The sequence below is a fragment of the Diabrotica virgifera genome, chromosome 10 (assembly GCF_917563875.1).
Source record: "Diabrotica virgifera virgifera chromosome 10, PGI_DIABVI_V3a".
Lineage (NCBI taxonomy): Eukaryota > Metazoa > Arthropoda > Insecta > Coleoptera > Chrysomelidae > Diabrotica > Diabrotica virgifera.
Genome location: NC_065452.1, coordinates 24,516,374 through 24,535,202, shown reverse-complemented (window position 1 = coordinate 24,535,202; position 18,829 = coordinate 24,516,374). Strand labels below are relative to the sequence as shown.

Genomic DNA, 18,829 nt, shown 5'->3' with positions numbered 1-18,829 from the left:
CAGCATAATGAGAAATAATGAAGAAAGTAAACAAGCTTATGCTGAAAAAAGACGGGAAGCAAAGAAGATCTGTAGAAGAAAGAAGCGGTTAAATCTAGAGCAGAAATTAGACCGCATTGAAGAAGATTTTTTAAATAAACTAGTCACGAATTTCTACCAAGAAATAAAACGAGACCGAACCCAGTACCAAACCACATCAAGATATTATAAAGACGAAGAGGGAAATCTGATAGTTGGAATAGATGAAAAATTAAGAAGATGGACCAATTATTTCGAGAACATATGCACAGACGACCAAGATGAAATAGAGCAAATGCAGAGCACCGGGAGAAAACGGTATCATTGCAGAGTTTTTAAAAGATGGTGGCGAAGGACTTCAAGAAGAAATCACTGAGTTAATATGTGAAGTGTGGATCAAAGAAAAAATACCCAATCAGTGGAAAGAAACTATCCTATGTCCTGTACATAAAAAAGGAGACGTTACAGAATGTAGAAATTACAGGGGAATAGCTCTACAAGATACAGTATATAAGATTCTGGCCATATTAACTAGAAATAAAATTAAAACAAAAGTTAAAAATTTTACAAAATGAAACAAATGAAACTAGCTCATATGAATTCAACCTAGCATTAAATACGTTTTTTATTGATTTTAGACTGGCATACGATACCATAGAAAGAAGTAAAGTATATGAAACGCTAGAATAGTTTGAATTTCCACCAAAAATAGTAAGATTGAATAATTGCATACTTAGTGACACTAAAAGTAATGTTATGATAGAAGGACGGGTTTCGGATAGCTTTATCACCGATAGAGGCCTGCGACAAGGTGACCCTTTATCAACAGATTTCTTCAATTTAATTTTAGACAAAATTTTACGAGAATGCAATTTTACGATCTGTACTAAAGGCACAGTATATCATCACAGGCATCAATGTGTAGCATACGCAGATGATAATACCTTAATAACAAGGAGACCTGCGGAATTAAGGGACATTTTTAATAAACTAGAGATAACAGCCAAGGAATATGGTTTAGAAATAAACGAAGAAAAAACGAAATATATGGTGATGAAGGGAAATGAAAATCATCTGGGACAGTCCTTTAAGATACAAAGCTCAAGTAAAGAATATAACTTCGAAATTGTCGGCCAATTCGATTACTTGGGAGTAACACTAATAAATAGGAACGAAGAGAAACAAGAAATAGCAAAAAGAATGGCGAAAGGTAGTAAGAGTGCTGGGAGTCTAACTAAGATACTGAGGTCAAAGATAATATGCAGAAAAACAAAAAAACGAATATATACAACAGTTATCCGACCTACAGTACTGTATGCTAGCGAGACCTGGACGTTAAATAAAGACATGGAAGTAAAATTAGATAGATGGGAACAAAAGATCCTCAAAAGGATATACGGAGGTCTAAAAGAGTGGAATATCTGGCGAAGAAGAACGAATGAAGAAATAATGCAAATATATGGGCAACCAAAAATAACAACACTCGCCAAAATTCAAAGATTAAGATGGCTCGGATATATAGCAAGAATGGAAGAAGGAAGAGTTCCCAATGAACTAATAAACAAGGAGGATGGTACAAAAAGAAAAAGAGGACGCCCCCGAAGATGGTTGGAGTCGGCAAAAGAAGATCTGAAGTCGCTGAGGGTACAAGATTGGAAACACCTAGCACAAGACAGAAAGAAATGGAAGAAAACCATTGAAACCTTGGGCCCCTGAGACCTGTTGAGCTGAACTATGTATATATATATATATAAGTGTGAGACACCCTGTAAGGAGTACAAGATGCACCTCAGTATACATCAAAATCGTATTGTAGTCTTATGTTTTGTGAATATTTTGTTTTTGAATGTCTCTGATATCTTTAGAAACAAAGAAAATAGAAGGTTTTATTCTTTAACATGTGTTTTACCAGAAACAAAACTTTGAGGCACCCTTTAGGGAGGAAATGGTACAAATGTGGGTAGTATACATCAAAATTATGTTGCAGTCTCATATTTTGTGAAAATTTTAATTTTATAGTTTCCCTGATATCTTTAATAACAAAGAAACTAGACGGTTAGACGACTTGCGATACGTGAGGAGGCCATGTCTTATCATACACTAAGATTCAATTATTTCCTAATAGTGCGACAGGAACAAAGCGTAAGAAGAAAGAAAATCTGTGCAATGTACCTCTCGCTACTTAAGGAGCCTCCGCGTAGACACCAAATCGGTACTTACTCTCAAGGAAATTCCACCCCAAACCATCACATAGCCTCCATTAAACAATCTCGTCTCTCTTATGTTGCGCTGTGCATACCGCTCACTTGGTCGACAAATAACTCTTAGGGTGTCGACCAGAATTGTTAGCTTTATGTGCCTTTCTGTTTTTAAAGTTTTGTTAACTGTTTTTTAATTGTTAATTTAGTTTTGTTTCATGTAAACACGCCATGTTAAAGAATAAAACCGTGTATTTTCTGTATTTTTAAAGATATCAGAGGAATTCAACAAACAAACTGTTCACAAAACGTAAGACTACAATACGATTTCGGTATATATAGTCGGTTCGCTAAACTCAGACGCAACTGGCTAGATACTTGAGTCGATAATTTTTTTGTTTTTTGCCAATTTTGCAAAAATTTGCAAAATTACTAACTATTTAGTAATTATTAACTATTTAGTAATTCTCTTTTGCCAATTTTACTAAAATTGGCAAAATTACCGACTAAAATATCTAGAAAGTTGCGTCTGAGTTTAGCGAACAGACTATACCCATACTTACAGCTTGTCATCCCTACAGGGTGTCTCAAACCTAACATAAGAAAAACAATTAACTATTTTGATTGGGAAATAAGCCACAATTAAATTGAAAAACTAATTTTATTAACGTTTCGACGCCCAAATCGGATGTCGTTTTCAAAACACAAAATATTACTAAATTAAACAAAAATGTTGTTGCAACTTATAAATATTGGCAATATAATTTTAAAGTCTTCTACTTTAAAATGTATAATATATGTCTGAATTGCCGATATAAATGAGTCAGATTAAATAAATTTTTAGAAGAATTTTTTACTAAGCAACAACATTTTTGTTTAATTTAGTAATATTTTGTATTTTGACAACGACATCCGATTTGGGCGTCGAAACGTTAATAAAATAAATTTTTCAATTTAATTGTGGCTTATTTCCCAATTATAAAAATGCCACAATAGTCCAGGGCGCATCTGTTTTGAGATGGACGTTGAGAGGTGACTCAAATTTTTTTGCAGAAATTGCTTGAAAATAACTCAAATAATAATATTTGAGTTATTCTCCACTCAAAATGGTCCGGAACATTGTTTATATAAACAAAATGTCAAAATATGAAGGAAAAACTCGATTTTTTATTGTTTTTTTGATTATAACTTTAAAACTATTCATTTCTGAGAAAAGATGTACTGACATAAAAGTTGCGTAATTAAATTTCCTACAATATAGAATTAGTTAAAAATAGTCACCCTTGTTGCAAAATAGCAATAATTGCGAAAAAAACCATACAAATACAAGTATTCGCATTTTACGTTTTTTAACCATTTCTGCTACACTTAGGACCTTCATATTTTACCCAAAAAAACTTTATGATATAGTATAACAACACTGTAAATTTCATTAAGATCAGTTTAATAGATTTTGCAAAATAAATTTTGGAATCCAGCTTTCGCAAAAAAAAATTCATTTTTTTCAAATGTTGCAAGACTAAGAACAAAGCAGATAGAAGTGTACTGTACCTTTCATTTGCAATTTTCAAAATTAAAATCGATTAATTACCACGGCGTCAGGACATTTTTTAAATAAACATTATTTTTTGGTGCTACGCGCAGGACAGCTGTGTTCGATTCGCACAAGTTGATTTCCACCAAAATTTCTTCCAATCTTTATCTAATATATTATTTTCTCACTCTATATTTTGTTGTATTTTAATATTTTAATTCCACAAAAATCAAACTAATTTTATTATTGTTTGTGAAATATTGTTTAAACAATTGCATATGTTTAAAAATAATAAACTTTTATTCTCTAAGTTAAAATATATGAACAAAGAAAGTTTTTGCTAAAAAAGTGTTATTTCAAAGGATAGAGTATGTGTTTTTATTTTGCAATAAACAAATTTATTTATTTATATCGAAATGTAATTAAAATTAAAACGTATCAATCATTATCAAAGGTCATTGGAATGCCCAATCAGAGCAAACTATCCGCTGTCCTGCGAGTAGCACCAATAATTAATGTTTATTTAAAAAAATTCCTGACGCCGTGGTAGTTAATCGATTTTAATTTTGCAAATTGCAAATGAAAGGTACAGTACACTTCTATACGCAAAAAATTCAACTTGCTATCTGCTTTATTTTCAGTCCTGTAACATTTTGAAAAAATGAATTTTTTTTGCGAAAGCTGGATTGCAAAATTTATTTTTCAAAATCTATTGAACCGATCTTAATGAAATTTACAGTATTGTTGTACTGTATCATAAGGTTCTTCTGGGTGAAATATGAAGGTCCTAGGTTTGCATAAGTGGTTGAAAAACGTAAAATGCGAATACTTGTTTTTGTATGGTTTTTTCGCAATTATTGCTATTTTGCAACAAGTGTGACTATTTTTTTAAATATTTAGCCAATTCTATATTGTTGGAAATTTAATTATGCAACTTTTATGTCCATACAACTTTTCTCGGAAATGAATACTTTTAAAGTTATAATTAAAAAACAAAGAGAAAAATCGAATTTTTCCTTCATTTTTTGACATTTTGATTATTTAAACAATTTTCCGGACCTTTTCGAGAGGGAGGATAACTCAAATATTATTACTTGTGTTATTTTCAAGCAATTTCTGCAAAAAAATTTGACTCACCTTTCAAGGTCCAAATGTACTAATATTTTTACAGATGCGCCCTGGTCTACAAGGAAATAGCTTTAGAACAACAATAAGAAAAACATTTCCTGTCTTCCACCCGGTATAAGTTCAAAAAAGAAACTTGAGTAAACCTTTGCAAAACTGTGTAAATATCAGAGAAAAATCTAAAATAATAAAAAAAAATTGCGGAATCCGTTAAACTGTTCATGAAAAATTCAACTATAGGCGAGGATATAAAGCACTAAAACCGCCTAAAGCTCTAAATTTTTTAAATTAAGACGGATTGTTATGAAACCTTTTGCATTTGATTCGGGGAGCTTCAGGAAAAAAGTTGACCTATTCGCATAAGGGACGAATGAAAAGTGCATTGCTGTAGGCGGAAAATGCATTTTCCAAAGTTCATCTCAAAGCGTTCAAAAAATAAGAATTCACAACTCGGAAACTAATCATGGATATGAGTTCAATTTTCATACTCGGTGGTTTTTGAAGTCGCTGAACATGAATATCGGATCGGCGAAACCATACAAGGTACCTGATGCCCGTATTTCGGTATTCAGGCCGTCTCCTGGAGTTTTATGGACATTCATGATGAAAAGCCTTGTTATCCCGAGGTTTTTTAGGTCGCTGAATACGAATATTGCTGCCGCAACGTTGTACAAGTACCTGGTGCCCAGTATGTACGTCATCTCCCGGAGTTTTATGAAAACTCGTTATGAAAATAGTTTAAATTTTTTATCTCTGGGTTTTTGAGGTCGCTGAACATGAATATCGGGTCGGCGAAGCTGTACGAGGTACCTGGTGCCCGGCATGTACGTCATCTCCTAGAGTTTAATGGAAATTCATTATAAAAATCGTTGAAACTTGTTATCCCAAATGTTTTGAGGTCGCTGAAAACGAATATTTCTTCGACGATGCTGTACGAGGTAACTGGTGCCCTGCACCAGTGCCGTGCAAAATACCTGGAAATACCAGGAATATTGCATCGAAAATACCTGGTGCCCGATATCTACATCGTCTCCTGGAGGTTTATTGAGATTCGTCATAAAATTCAACAGTGAGTAACAGTAAGAGTAATGGCCGATTTCTCATATCGAGTTCAACTCCAGTTTAACCTGAACTTCTTGTAAACTTCAATCGTATTTCTCAATTCACGTTCAACCGATGGCAGTTTAAACTACGTCCAGCTTGAACCTTTCTTGAACGCTGAAATTCGGTCGTTCAGAACAATCAGAACCCAATTCAGATGATTTCATGGATTACGCATGCGTTGTATTATTGCAACTTAACGTGAGACGCAGTCACAATATAAATTAAGCGTAACGATAAACGATAACATTATTTTTATGTTTATTAGATTTATTTATAATTATTAAAATGACTGTTTGACTATTAATACTTTATTTAGAAACAGCATAAGAAAAGGTGATACAAAATGGCGATGGTTTTACCGTTTTCCATCTATTGGCATTTCTCGAAAGCTGTAGAACTTGAACTGACAATGAGAATTGCACTTCCAAACAAAACCAACGTTCACGGCTGAACCGCAGTCAACTTAACTATAGATTAACGTAGGTATGAGAAATCGCCCCTAAGATACTCTTTTTTTATACAAATAAATGTTTTAAATGCATTTAATACCAGGAGATGATCCGGGCAGCAGATACCTCGTATAGCATCTGCGATGCAATATTCATGTCAAGCGACCTCAAAAACCCAGAGTTATAAAATTTAAACTATATTCATAACGAATTTTCATAAAACTCCAGGAGATGACGTACATATTGGGCACCAGGTACCTCGTACAGCATTTACAATGCAATATTCGTGTCCAGTGACCCCAAAAACCCCGAGGTACTAAATTTCAACTATTTTCATAACGAATTTCCGTAAAACTCTATGAGACGATGTAGATACCGGGCACTACCCAGGCAACCAAGTGACATCAATAACGTCGAGGAAATGTTAGCTTTTGGTTGAATATATACACGTGTTTGAACATTACGTCGTATAAACGTCTTTTGTAGGTGATTTTAAATACGTAAGATTAATGACGTTAAAATACGTTTAAAAACACGTTTTCATTTCATACAGCCCAAATCTGACGTCACAAAAATGGGAGGAGCTTAACGAGTTAATGCTTATAATGTTTTGAGTTTTGACTCCAAACAATTTCGTTTATAAACTTAAATTGTCATAAGAAATTTTTTATTTATTGTTTACGTGCTTTGTGTGGTATTAAAATAAGACTTTTCATTTAGATAATATCTATTATTTAATATTAATTATAATTATAATATTATTTAGTTGAAGGAACGTGTTAATTAAGAGATTTTTATTCGTTTTTCTCAAGTGAGTTAGTTTCATTCAATAGTTCTTCTTGAAAACGGTTTCAGGTTATGTGTTTTGTTTTGGTGAATATTTTCTGTTAATGCACTAATTATGTGTTATCGACTTTAATTAAATTAATTTGTTAATAAATGATTTATTAGTTTATATGTTGTTTCAGTTTTGACACAGTAAGTACCTTTATATAAAAAGTGAAAATTCTATAATATTGCATCCAGGGTATTGTAAGTATATGTATTTGGTTTTACTTTTAGCCTATAAGCTAAATTTAAAACAGTTAAATGAAAAATTGCAATACCAACAATGCCCATACGAATAATTGTTATTGTGTATTTTTAAAACCATAAAATGAAAGATAATCTAAAAAAACGACATAAAATACGTTTTTTATATCACGTATTTAAAACTTGATAAAAATGACGTCAGTTATGGTGGGATATATTCACGTGACTTTCGACGTCGAAAAAACGTGACAAACTGACGTGGTTTGGTGATAATTATGACGTCTTTTCAACGTCTTGTAAACGTTATTTGATTGCCTGGGTAGGTACCTCTTACAGCTTCGCCGGACCGATATTCGTGCTCAGCGACCTCAAAAACCCCCGATTATGAAAACTGAACTCATTTCCATGATTACTTTCTGAGTTGTGAATTTTTATTATTTAAACACTTTGAAATGCACTTTGGAAAATGCATTTTCCGCCTACAACAATGCAATTTTCATTTGTCCCTTATGCCAATAGGTCAACTTTTTTCCTGAAGCTCTCCCAAATCGAATGCAAAAGGTTTCATAACGATCCGTCTTACTTTAAAAAAGTTAGGGGTGTAATGTTTGATTTCCTCGCCTACTATGAAAATAAATACAGTGCACTAGAATAAGTGTTACCACCCCACCCCTTATTACCTCATTTATTTTTAGGATATAAGCAAAACGCTCGGACAGGTCGATTTTTAAAATAATCATAGTATATTATTACATCTACGTTTCGAACTTTACGCGATCCCTCTTCAGGTGACAGGCATAACTTTGATTTTTTTTTAAATAGGAAAGTACATCATGTGATACCTCATTTAAAAGCTTTTGAAATATTGATTACAAAAATATATATTACTTTAATCCTTGTTGAGAGCGTAGGCGCAAAATTTTGGTCGAATTATTTTTAAATGCATTCATTTTTCTCGGATTCTGAGAAAACTACTAAGTATTTATGAAAAATTTCTGAAAACTGATGATCGAAAGTCCCTGAGAACTTCTATAATGTTTATTTTAATATGTCACAGGGGTGAAAAAAAGAGTCTGATTTTTAATTTCAAATATATCATTCAAAAGAAACTTTTTGTTTATTCTAAGGGACTTTCTGCCCCCCGCAATAATGCAGTCTTTCATTTTGCGTTTAAATTTTTCAAAATACGTATTAGTTTTCTCAGGATTCGAACAAAATAAATGCGTTTAAAAATAATTCGACTGAAATTTTACGCCTACGCTCTCAAAAAGGATTAAAGTATTATACATTTTTGTAATCTGTATTTCAAAAGCTTTTAAATGGGGTGTCACATGATATACTTTCCCATTTAAAAAATTCAAAGTTATGCCTGTCAGCTGAAGAGGGATAGCGTAAAGTTTGAAACATTGATGCTATAATATACTATGATTATTTTAAAAATCGACCTGTCCGAGCGTTTTGCTTATATCCTAAAAATAAATGAGGTAATAAGGGGTGGGGTGGTAACACTTCTAGTGCACTTTAAAAATATTTTAGGCGATGAATAACTTTTGAAACTATGTGTATTATACTATATTATATTAGTTTGATTGTATACTCCTTAAGTAGTAATTGGTTTCCCAAAATTATCAGATAGCCGGGAGAAAAGCAAACATATCGAGTTGCGAAGCGTGAAATTCTTCCGTACGCAACGCCAAAGCCTATTCCCCCTTTAAACACGCCAATCAACTCCTGTGGTTTGTGTTCCTAAAAGTTACTAGTTTCGGGCTTAACGTAACTACTTCAGGGTAAAACGGGGTTGACTCCTCAAGCATGAATTACTTTTTGCTAACTATGAGGGTTGGACTTCGATCGGTCACCGTGGAATTGCCTGAAATGCTCCCCTTATCTGCACTATTTAAAAGAGTTATTGTCATAATTCTTACTTTCTACAGGGATGATCGAAATTTAAAAGAAAAGAAACAATAAGGGATGGATTCGACCCTTACTTGATATAAGTTTATTTTATTTAACAATGAAACACTTAAAACTTCTCTTTTCAATACTTCCACATTTATTAAAAATTAAAGTCACTACACCTGTTTCGGCACAGTGCCTTTCTCAAGTAATGTGTGTTTACTATTCGTCTACACTTTATAGTCTTTAAATGAAAAGTGGGGTCAGTGGGGTTTAGAAGTGAATATGGAAAAACTGAGTAGGTACATGAGTATATTAGGAGACCAAAATAGCCTCCTCTCTCTGTCTCTCTTGTCGTTTCCCCATTACTGAGGATCGTGATTTCTTCCAATATTCCTAACAATGTTGCTCCATTGGTCTCTATCTTCAGCTGCTCTAAGAGCTTCGCAGAATGAGTTTCCAGCTGAATGCTTTATTTGGTTAGACCATCTAGTTGGTGATCGTCCTCTTGATCTTCTCCCCGGAACGTTTCCAGAAACGATTAATCTCTCCAAACTGTCGTCCTCTCTGCGAACCACGTGACCAAAGAATTGCAGAATTCGTTGCAGACATTGAGTTGGTTTAAAATGGAAACGTTTGTCCTATGAGCTGTCCAAGGTATGCGCAGCATTCTTCTCCAGCACCACATCTCAAAGGCATCAATTTTTTGGCGCTCGCATGCATGAAGAGTCCAAGTGTCTGCTGCGTATAGAAATATTGAGAATACAAGGCATTCACCAGTCTCACCTTGATATTTTGAGAGATAGATCTGTCTTTCCAAACTTTAATTAGGCGACTCATCGAATTTTTTGCCCTAACAATACGTCTCCGAACTTCTGCTTCACAGTTACCATCGCATCGTTAGTTATACTAGACCCGAGATAGATAAAGGTGTTTACTATCTGGTATTCCTGTAACATGTTACTCAGTTGAATAGTGTCGAATCTGTCCACCACCATTATTTTTGTCTTAGCTTTATTGATTTTCAGACCAACTTTATTGCTTTCGTACTCAATTCTTCGCAGAAGATCAAACATTTCTTGCTCATTTGCTGCTATAAGTGTAGTGTCATCAGCAAATCTTAAATTGGAGATTTTCCTACCAGCTACTGTTACTTCACCGGCCCATCCTTCTAAAACCATACTCATGATATGTTCACCATAAATCTTAAATAAGTCAAGTGACAACACGCATCCTTGTCTAACACCTCTCTCGGTCTTGAATTGGTTTGAGAACTTCTGATCTAGTCGTACTGTCGCTATATTAGACTGGTACAGATTTTTAATAAGTGTCACCAGGTGCATTGGTGCGCCCATTTCTATTAAAATTGACCACAGATTTATCCAGCTTACACAATCAAATGCCTTTTGGTAGTCAACGAAGCATATAATCATAGGTACTTGAAATTCTCTAGACTTTTCAATGAGTTGTCTCAGGTTCAGGATTTGTTCCCTTGTACCTTTACCCTTTACAAACCCTGCTTGTTCCAGAGGTATTTGGTAATGTAGATAGGTTTTTAATCTGTTTTTGATGATATGCAACAAGATTTTACTAGCATGTGTTATTAGTGACAGTGTGCGGTAGTTTTCACTTTTCACATCTGGTAGTGGTTCCTTTTCTGTGTAGTAGGATATAAATTGAGGTACACCAATCAGATGGCCATTTTTCTGAATTCCAAACAGAGACACAGAGAGAATGGATGATTATGTAATCCTTTGTAGCCTCCTAGTCGAGTGGAAATCAAAAAATAAAATTATGTGAAGACTACAAATACCAGGGAGTAAAGATCATTCAGGGCGGAAAATTAGATGCAGCCATTAAGGAACGAAATATGGTATACGACAATTAGACCGAAATCATTAGGCCGAAAGCAGTAGACGGAACTCATTGGACCTAAAAGCACTTTACGGAAACCTCACTAGACCGAACAGAATTAGACCGAAATGGTACATAAATTAAAAAAGGTTGCAGTAAATTATGTTAAGATTTTGGATATCTGTCTTTTTGTTTATTGTATTATTAAAAACAAAAAAATAAACAAAAAACAAAGCAAAAAAACCGCCTCTAAACTATTTTCAATATTTAATTTTTAGTATTGTACATAATAAATAGAAAATAAACCCAACACAAATAAAAACAAAAAAAAAAAATAAACAAAAAACAAAGCAAAAAACAACCTTTAAACAATTTTTAATATTTAATATTTAGTATTGTACATAATAAATAAAAAATAAACCAAAAACAAATAAAAACAAAAAAGAATGTGTGTGTACTGTGTACGCACGTAAGAAGTCATACTTCTATTATTATGATTTCAACGAAATTAATATACTTAATAGGTTATCTGTATTTTATTTAAATATTAAACTAACTTTCTTACCTACCACTTTAAAAAAAATTTATTAAAACGATACCAAAAATAAAAAAAAAATATGAATCGTCCGTGATTTGAACCCGGGATCTCTCGATCTTCGGTCGAACGCGCTACCACCGAGCTAAACTGCCTTTGCTTTGACAGGTTACAAGATTTCTCATATATACTGACAAATTTAATAGACCAAGTGAAGTCTACAAAAATACTTTAAATATAGGAAGACAAATCCAAAGACACAAAAATTATAATAAATAATACATTTACTAAAAACACTAATATATCCTTTTAACGACTTATTTGCGCTGACAGCGCTGATACATACATATCTTGAAAGATTAGCAACGAACTACATACTGTCTGTGTGCGCATGCGCCCGGCATTATAAAATTTCACTCTCCATCGTAAAGAAATATAACTTCAAAAAAAATAAACAAAAACAAAGTAAAAAACCTCGCCAGTACTTTGTGCTGCCAGTGCCAAGCCTGGATAAAGGGTGAAAGGAGGTTGATGTTGCCTTTGCTCAGATTACAAACTTGTTTGAGCACCCTGTATTATGTACCTAATACTTTCGGTCTCCTGCTTTCGGTCTCCTACTCTTCGGTCTAGTGAGGTTTCGGTAAAGTACTTTTCGGTCTAATGAGTTCGGCCTCTTTACAGTAAACCACGAAATATACACGGAAGGAAAGGCATATCCTGTGCCACACTGGTAGAACTATAAGAAACGTATAGTAGAACATAAACGGGCTCTCAGTAACAGAAAAACAGATTTTACGTACGTACTTCATCTTCTAGATCATAATCATTTTTTTAATTATCAATTTCAAATTATCTAAGAAAGGTAAAGCTTTCAATCCTAATAGCAACATTAATAATGAAAAATATTAAAAATATTACTAAAAGATTTTTAAATTGAAAAGTTATTGGTCAATTTCCCTGGTAACACCTCCACAGCTTCAAACATTTTCAAGCCAGATGGATGCTGCAGTGAAGACAAAGGGAAGTTATATACCATAAAAATGGTATACATTTTCATTTTAGTTTATATTAGTATTTCTCCTATAGAGTAACTAGGTCCATTTTCCGTTTGAACTTTACCAAGCTGCAGACGGGGGTTGTGAATTGCAACTTTTTAGAATTCCCTCCCTTTGTCTCCACTGCAGCATCCATCTGGCTTGCAAATTTTAGAAGCCTTGGAGGCGTTACCAGGGAAATGGTCATGGACCAATGAGTTTTCAATTTAAAAATCTTTTAGTAATATTTTTAATATTTTTCAATATTATTAATGTTGCTATTAGGATTGAAAACTTTACCTTTCAATTGCCAGATAACGCTAGTCACTTAACGTATGGTCCTAAAGTTTTGGGAAAAATTTCACCTGGTCTGATTGAGAAGCAAAATGCATTTAACAAAGAAGGCCATGGAATTGAAATGTCATCAGTTATTGACATTTAATAAACAAAGCAGAATATTTTGCTTTGTGCTCTGCAAAATGTCTTATAAAATTGATATTCGTCGAGGTGTTTATAATATGGTTGGGCGAATGTCGAAACGAGATATTGTTAATATTTATCGAGATCAAAACATAAGCAAATCGACAATTTATCGCACAATCAGAGAATGTGAAGAAGGGATACCATGTGTTAACTTGCGTAAAAGTGGCCGACCGCGGATTTTGAACCATATAAGAGAGGCAAGATTGATTGAAGCACCTAAGAACAAAATTGGGGTCTCACAGCGAAAACTGGCCAAGAGATTTCATGTTGGAAAGACTACAGTATACAGGACCCTATCGAGTAACAATATTATCTACCGGAAAAGAAGGAAAGCTCCAAAATACACAGAGGATCAATTAGAGAGAATTCAGAGATGTTGCCGCGCGTTAAGGCGAGTGCATTTCGTCAACAAGTTGATCGTGATGGACGATGAAAAATATTTTACTTTGTCCAACTCTGAGATGAAGGGTAACGATGGGTTTTACACGAACGATTACGAAAATGTACCTGATGAAATAAAATTCAAAAGTAAGAAAAAATTTGAGGACAAAATTTTGGTATGGTGTGCAATTTCTGAGGCTGGCTTTATCTCACAGCCCTACATTGGTGTTGTTCGAGGCGAAGCCTTAAACGCAAATATTTATATTCAAAGATGTCTCTCTAAATTGCTTCAGTTTGTGAACACACATCATGCAAATGATCAAATAGTCTTTTGGCCAGATCTTGCTTCATGTCATTACGCGAGGATCACAAGGGACTGGTACGAAACTAACAACATTACCTTTATACCGAAAGCAGACAATCCCCCCAACCTGCCTCAGGCTCGTCCAATTGAAGAGTTCGGGGCAATATTAAGTCGGAAAGTCTATGATAACGGATGGGAAGCACAAAATCAGGAACAGTTAAGACGCCGCATATATACAAAAATGAGAGAAATTGACGCCGACGTCGTCCAAAGGATGATGCAACGTGTCAGGGGAATTATTAGGCAAATCGAAAATAATGGTCCCTTTTCTGTCATTTGAATTTTGATGTATAATAAGGATAGTTAAGTTAAACTGTTGAATAATTTAATAAAAATATAAGATTAGTGTGGTCAGAGTTATATGCTTTTGAAATTTTTCCCAAAACTTTAGGACCATACGTTAATCCATACACGTCAGTTGCAATGTGGGGATAAGCTTTCAATGTTTGGTCACTTCGAGCAGAGAGCAGCAGGCCTACGCCTCTCCGATGATGACTCCAAGAAGAGTCGAAAATCGTCGATTCAGAGTGTTGGACTGCGCTCCCTGTTCTAAGTGAAGAATAAGATTGTCTTTCCTTCGCATTGCAACTCAATAAAAATGGTATACATTTTTATTTTAGTTCAAATTATCTATATTAAAAATAAAAATGAGCTGTCTTTTTTAGAATCTATGGAAATTAATCAATTAAAGATACAGATATAGGTTTGAATGACCAACTTGAGACACATAGCTCCCCCTCCTCAACCTTATTCGGTTATAGACTATAAAGTATAGACGTAAACAAATACACATCACCTAAGAAAGGCATTTTGCCGAAACAGATGTAGTGACGTTAATTTGTAATAAATTTTGTGAAAGTATTTAAAACAAAAGTTTTCAGTTAGTCAAAGAAAGAATAATACTCACGGCAAGAGGTAAACACTGGACAATGAGAAAACAAATTGTAAGATTTAGCAACAACAGCTTATAAATATTTGTATATATGTGTAATTCTTTCATAACACAACATAAGTGACATATGATGCCAAATGACCGATTTTTAAGAATACATACATATAGAATAGATCGAGATCAACTATATGTGAGACAAGTTTATATTTTTCTGCCAATCAGTCAATTTCAGAAACATATAGTCCATGGAAATAAAGGTTTTCTCGTGAAACTGATAGCCAGGCAAACGACAATTTGTTTTGATTAGTATGGACCTCTGTACAGGGTCGTCTTTCACCTATTAGAGGCCTTGGACACATTATAAAAATGGGGCCCCTGGCATAGAATAAAGCACTGTTTTGTTAGAATAGAAAAAGAACATAGAACACCCTCTTCTTTCATAACCTAGCCCTATAATTACGAGGTATAACTTTATTATTTTCTGACTTAAAATGTTGCAAAAAAATAATTTAGAGACAATAAAAAAACTTATAGACTATTTCACCAATCGCTACGAAATTTTGAGCATATTTTAAACACGACAAGACCCAACATTGTGTGTAATGTGAAGGTTCTAAGTCCACTTTAAAAAAAGTAAAAAAAATATAAATTAAAGAGTTTTAAAACATTAACATTTATAGAAAAAACGAAATTTTTGTCCTTTTTGTTCTAATTTGTTAATAACTAATTCAGTCTAAAATATCGATTGCAGGAAAAAGGATATAGGTTCTTGTTAGAGGTCTATACTATTCAAAACAAATGTCGTTTGTCTGTCTTAGTGTCACTAGTAGGGTAATTTTTTCCCCTGGACTTATATTGTACAGTTGACTTTTACATTTTTATACAGTACGTATATCTTGCTGCCCATCTCGTTAATCAGTTAAAATCATATAACCTGCCGAATAGGTATATAAAAAGTTATACAAGAGCAGATAGTGAAAGCGATAGAATGAGGAAAGTTGAGTTTTTGAGGAAAATGTATTAGTAGAATATAGTCATAGTTTCAAAAGTTATGCATCACCTAATATTATGCTCATTTTTATAGTTGATTTTCTCTTGAAAAGATTAACGGATTCCGATAATTTTTTATATTATTTTAGATTTTTCTTTGGTATTTACTCAGTTGGGCAAAGGTTTACTCAAACTTCTTTTTTGAACAACTTATACCGGGTGGAAGAAAATAAATGTTTTTCTTATCTTACGTTTGAGACACCCTGTAGGGAGGATAAGGTATAACTATAGGTATACATCGAAATCGTGTCGTAGTCTTACCTTTTGTAAACATTTTTTTTAATGTCTATATCTTTAGAAATAAAGAAGATAGGCGGTTTTGTTTTGTAACATGACGTGTTTTAACTGAAGCAAAACTAAATTAACAATAAAAAAACAGTTAACAAAACTTTAAAAACAGAAAGGTACGTAACGTTAGCAATTGTGGTCGAAACCTTAAGATGTATTTGTCTACCAAATGAGCGAGTATGCACAGCGCAAGATAAGAGAAACGAGATTGTTTAATGGAGGCTTTGTGATGGCTTGGGGTGGAGTTTCCTTGGGAGTAAGTACGGATTTGATGTCTACGTGGAGGCTCTTTAAAAAGAGAGTGGTACATTGCACATATTTTCTTTCTTTGAACACTGTTCTTTTCGCACTATACAGGGTGTTTGGTAAAGAGTGGGCGATAGCTTAGCCTTAGACTCCTGAGGTTAAAATAGGCCGATTTAAGCTAACTTACCTTTGTACGAAAGTTGATAATAACCAAAATACAGGGTGTCAAAGTTAACCTATTAATTTATTTATTTTTGAATATTTCCTGAGAGGCATGGGACAACAACACGAAATTTGGTAAATGGTGCTGGTACTGTACACCATACTAAATTATGTTAAACATACGTTTCTGGCTACAACCAGAGGCGTACGACGGGGAAACGTGAATGGTTGACTCTTCCCAAATTCTACGCCACTGGCGGAATTGTTGTCTTAGAGCACATTTTTGATTCTCCAATACTTTATATGTAAATAACATACTCTTCATTCGTAACGATAACGCCATTAGTTTTCGAGATATTTCAAGCTAAAACGAAAGAGCATAATATATTAATCAAAATAAGTGTGCCTTTTCATTTTAACTTCAAATATCACGAAAACTAATGAATGACTTTATCGTTACGAATAAAGAGTATATTTTTGCATAGAAAGTATTGGAAAATCTAAAAATTATGCTAAAATAGCAGTTTCATCAGTAGCGTAGAATTTGGGAAGGGTCAACCATATACTTTCACCTGTCGTACGCCTCTGGTAGTAGCCAGGAACGATTACTTATCATAATTTAATAGGGTGTACATGCCTACACTTTTTGCCACGTATGACACGGATATGTCGAATTATTTTAAAGTATTCCTTTTTTTTTAATAATTTATTCTTTATTTAAAACTTTAAGAACTATGTGTGCCCGGTATAATAAAACTATTTGACATATCCTTATGATACTTGGCAGAAAGTGTAGGTATTTTACACCCTACTAAATTATGTTAAATAATCGTTTCCTAGTTAATACCAGAGGCATACGACAGGCGAGAGTGAATGGTTGACCCTTCCCAAATTCTACGCGACTGATGAAACAGCTAATTTAGCATAATTTTTAAATTCTCCAATACTTTCTATGCAAATAATATATCCTTCATTCGTAACGATAAAATCATTAGGTTTCGAGATATTTGAAGTTAAAAATAAAAAGGCATACTTATTTTGATTACCTAATGTATTATGCTCCTTCGTTTTTAGCTTGAAATATCTCGAAAACTAATGGCTTTATCGTTACGAATGAAGTGTGTGGTATTTACATAGAATGTATTGGAGAATCAAAAAATTGCACTAAAATAGAAATTCCGCTAGTGGCGTAGAATTTGGGAAGGGTCAACCATTCATGTTCCCCCGTCGTACGCCTCTGGTAGTAGCCAGAAGCATTTGTTTAACATAATTTAGTAGAGTGTACAGTACCAGTACCACTTACCAAATTTCGTGTTGTTGTCCCATGCTTGTCAGGAAATAATCAAAAATTAATAAAATAAAAGTTTAACTTTGACACCCTGTATTGTTGTTATTATCAACTTTCGTACTAAGGTAAGTTAGCTTAAATCGACCCATTTTAACCTCAGGAATCTAAGATTAAGCTATGGCCCATTCTTTACCAAACACCCTGTTTATAGGAAATAATTTCATGTTAGTGTATGGTAAGACATGGCCTTCTCACGTATCGCATGTCGTCAGTAAAAACACATATTAAAGAGTAAAACCGTCGAGTTTTTTGTTATTAAAGATATCAGAGAAATTAAAAAAATATAATGTTAACATAATTTCGATGAATACCCACATTTGTACCATTTCCTCCCTAAAGGGTGTCTCAAACTTTTGTTTCAGTTAAAACAGATGTTAAAGAATAAAACCGTCTATTTTCTTTGTTTCTTAAGATGTCAGAAATATTCAAAAAACAAAATGTGCACAAAACATTAGACTACAATACAATTTCGATGTATACTCACACTTGTACCTTGTCCTCCCTACAGGGTGGTTCAAACTTAACATAAGAAAAACATTTAATTTCTTCCACCCGGTATAAGTACAAAACAGAAGTTTGAGCAAACCTTTGCCCAACTGTGTAAATATCAAAGAAAAATCTAAAATAATAAAAAAATTAGTGGAATCGGTTGATCTGTTCCTGAACTATGAAAATCAACTATGAAAATGAGTATACTTTTAGGTGATGCATAACTTTTGAAACTATGCTTATGTATAATATAAATAAGAAATCGACTATTATTTCAAGTTAGCGTAATATTTTTAAAGCCATAGAAAAAACACATATAAAAGCTGAAAATAATATTTTTACCACTA

The 18,829-nt window shown here is 33.5% G+C and overlaps 2 protein-coding genes across 2 annotated transcripts in view; one reads left to right on the top strand and one right to left on the bottom strand.

Annotated features, from left to right (window-relative positions):
- The window catches only part of LOC114341637 (small conductance calcium-activated potassium channel protein), a 250,833-nt gene extending 245,356 nt beyond the window's left edge, over positions 1–5,477 (bottom strand). The window contains exon 1 of the mRNA XM_050662938.1: positions 5,364–5,477. Within this exon, the coding sequence (XP_050518895.1) occupies positions 5,364–5,477 (114 nt within the window). The remainder of the gene's footprint in view (positions 1–5,363) is intronic.
- A 7,820-nt stretch (positions 5,478–13,297) lies between these two features.
- On the top strand, positions 13,298–14,287 carry LOC126893002 (uncharacterized). Its single transcript, XM_050662937.1, has one exon. It carries the CDS (start codon positions 13,298–13,300, stop codon positions 14,285–14,287), a length of 990 nt encoding a protein of 329 aa, XP_050518894.1.
- The last annotated feature ends 4,542 nt before the right edge of the window (positions 14,288–18,829 follow it).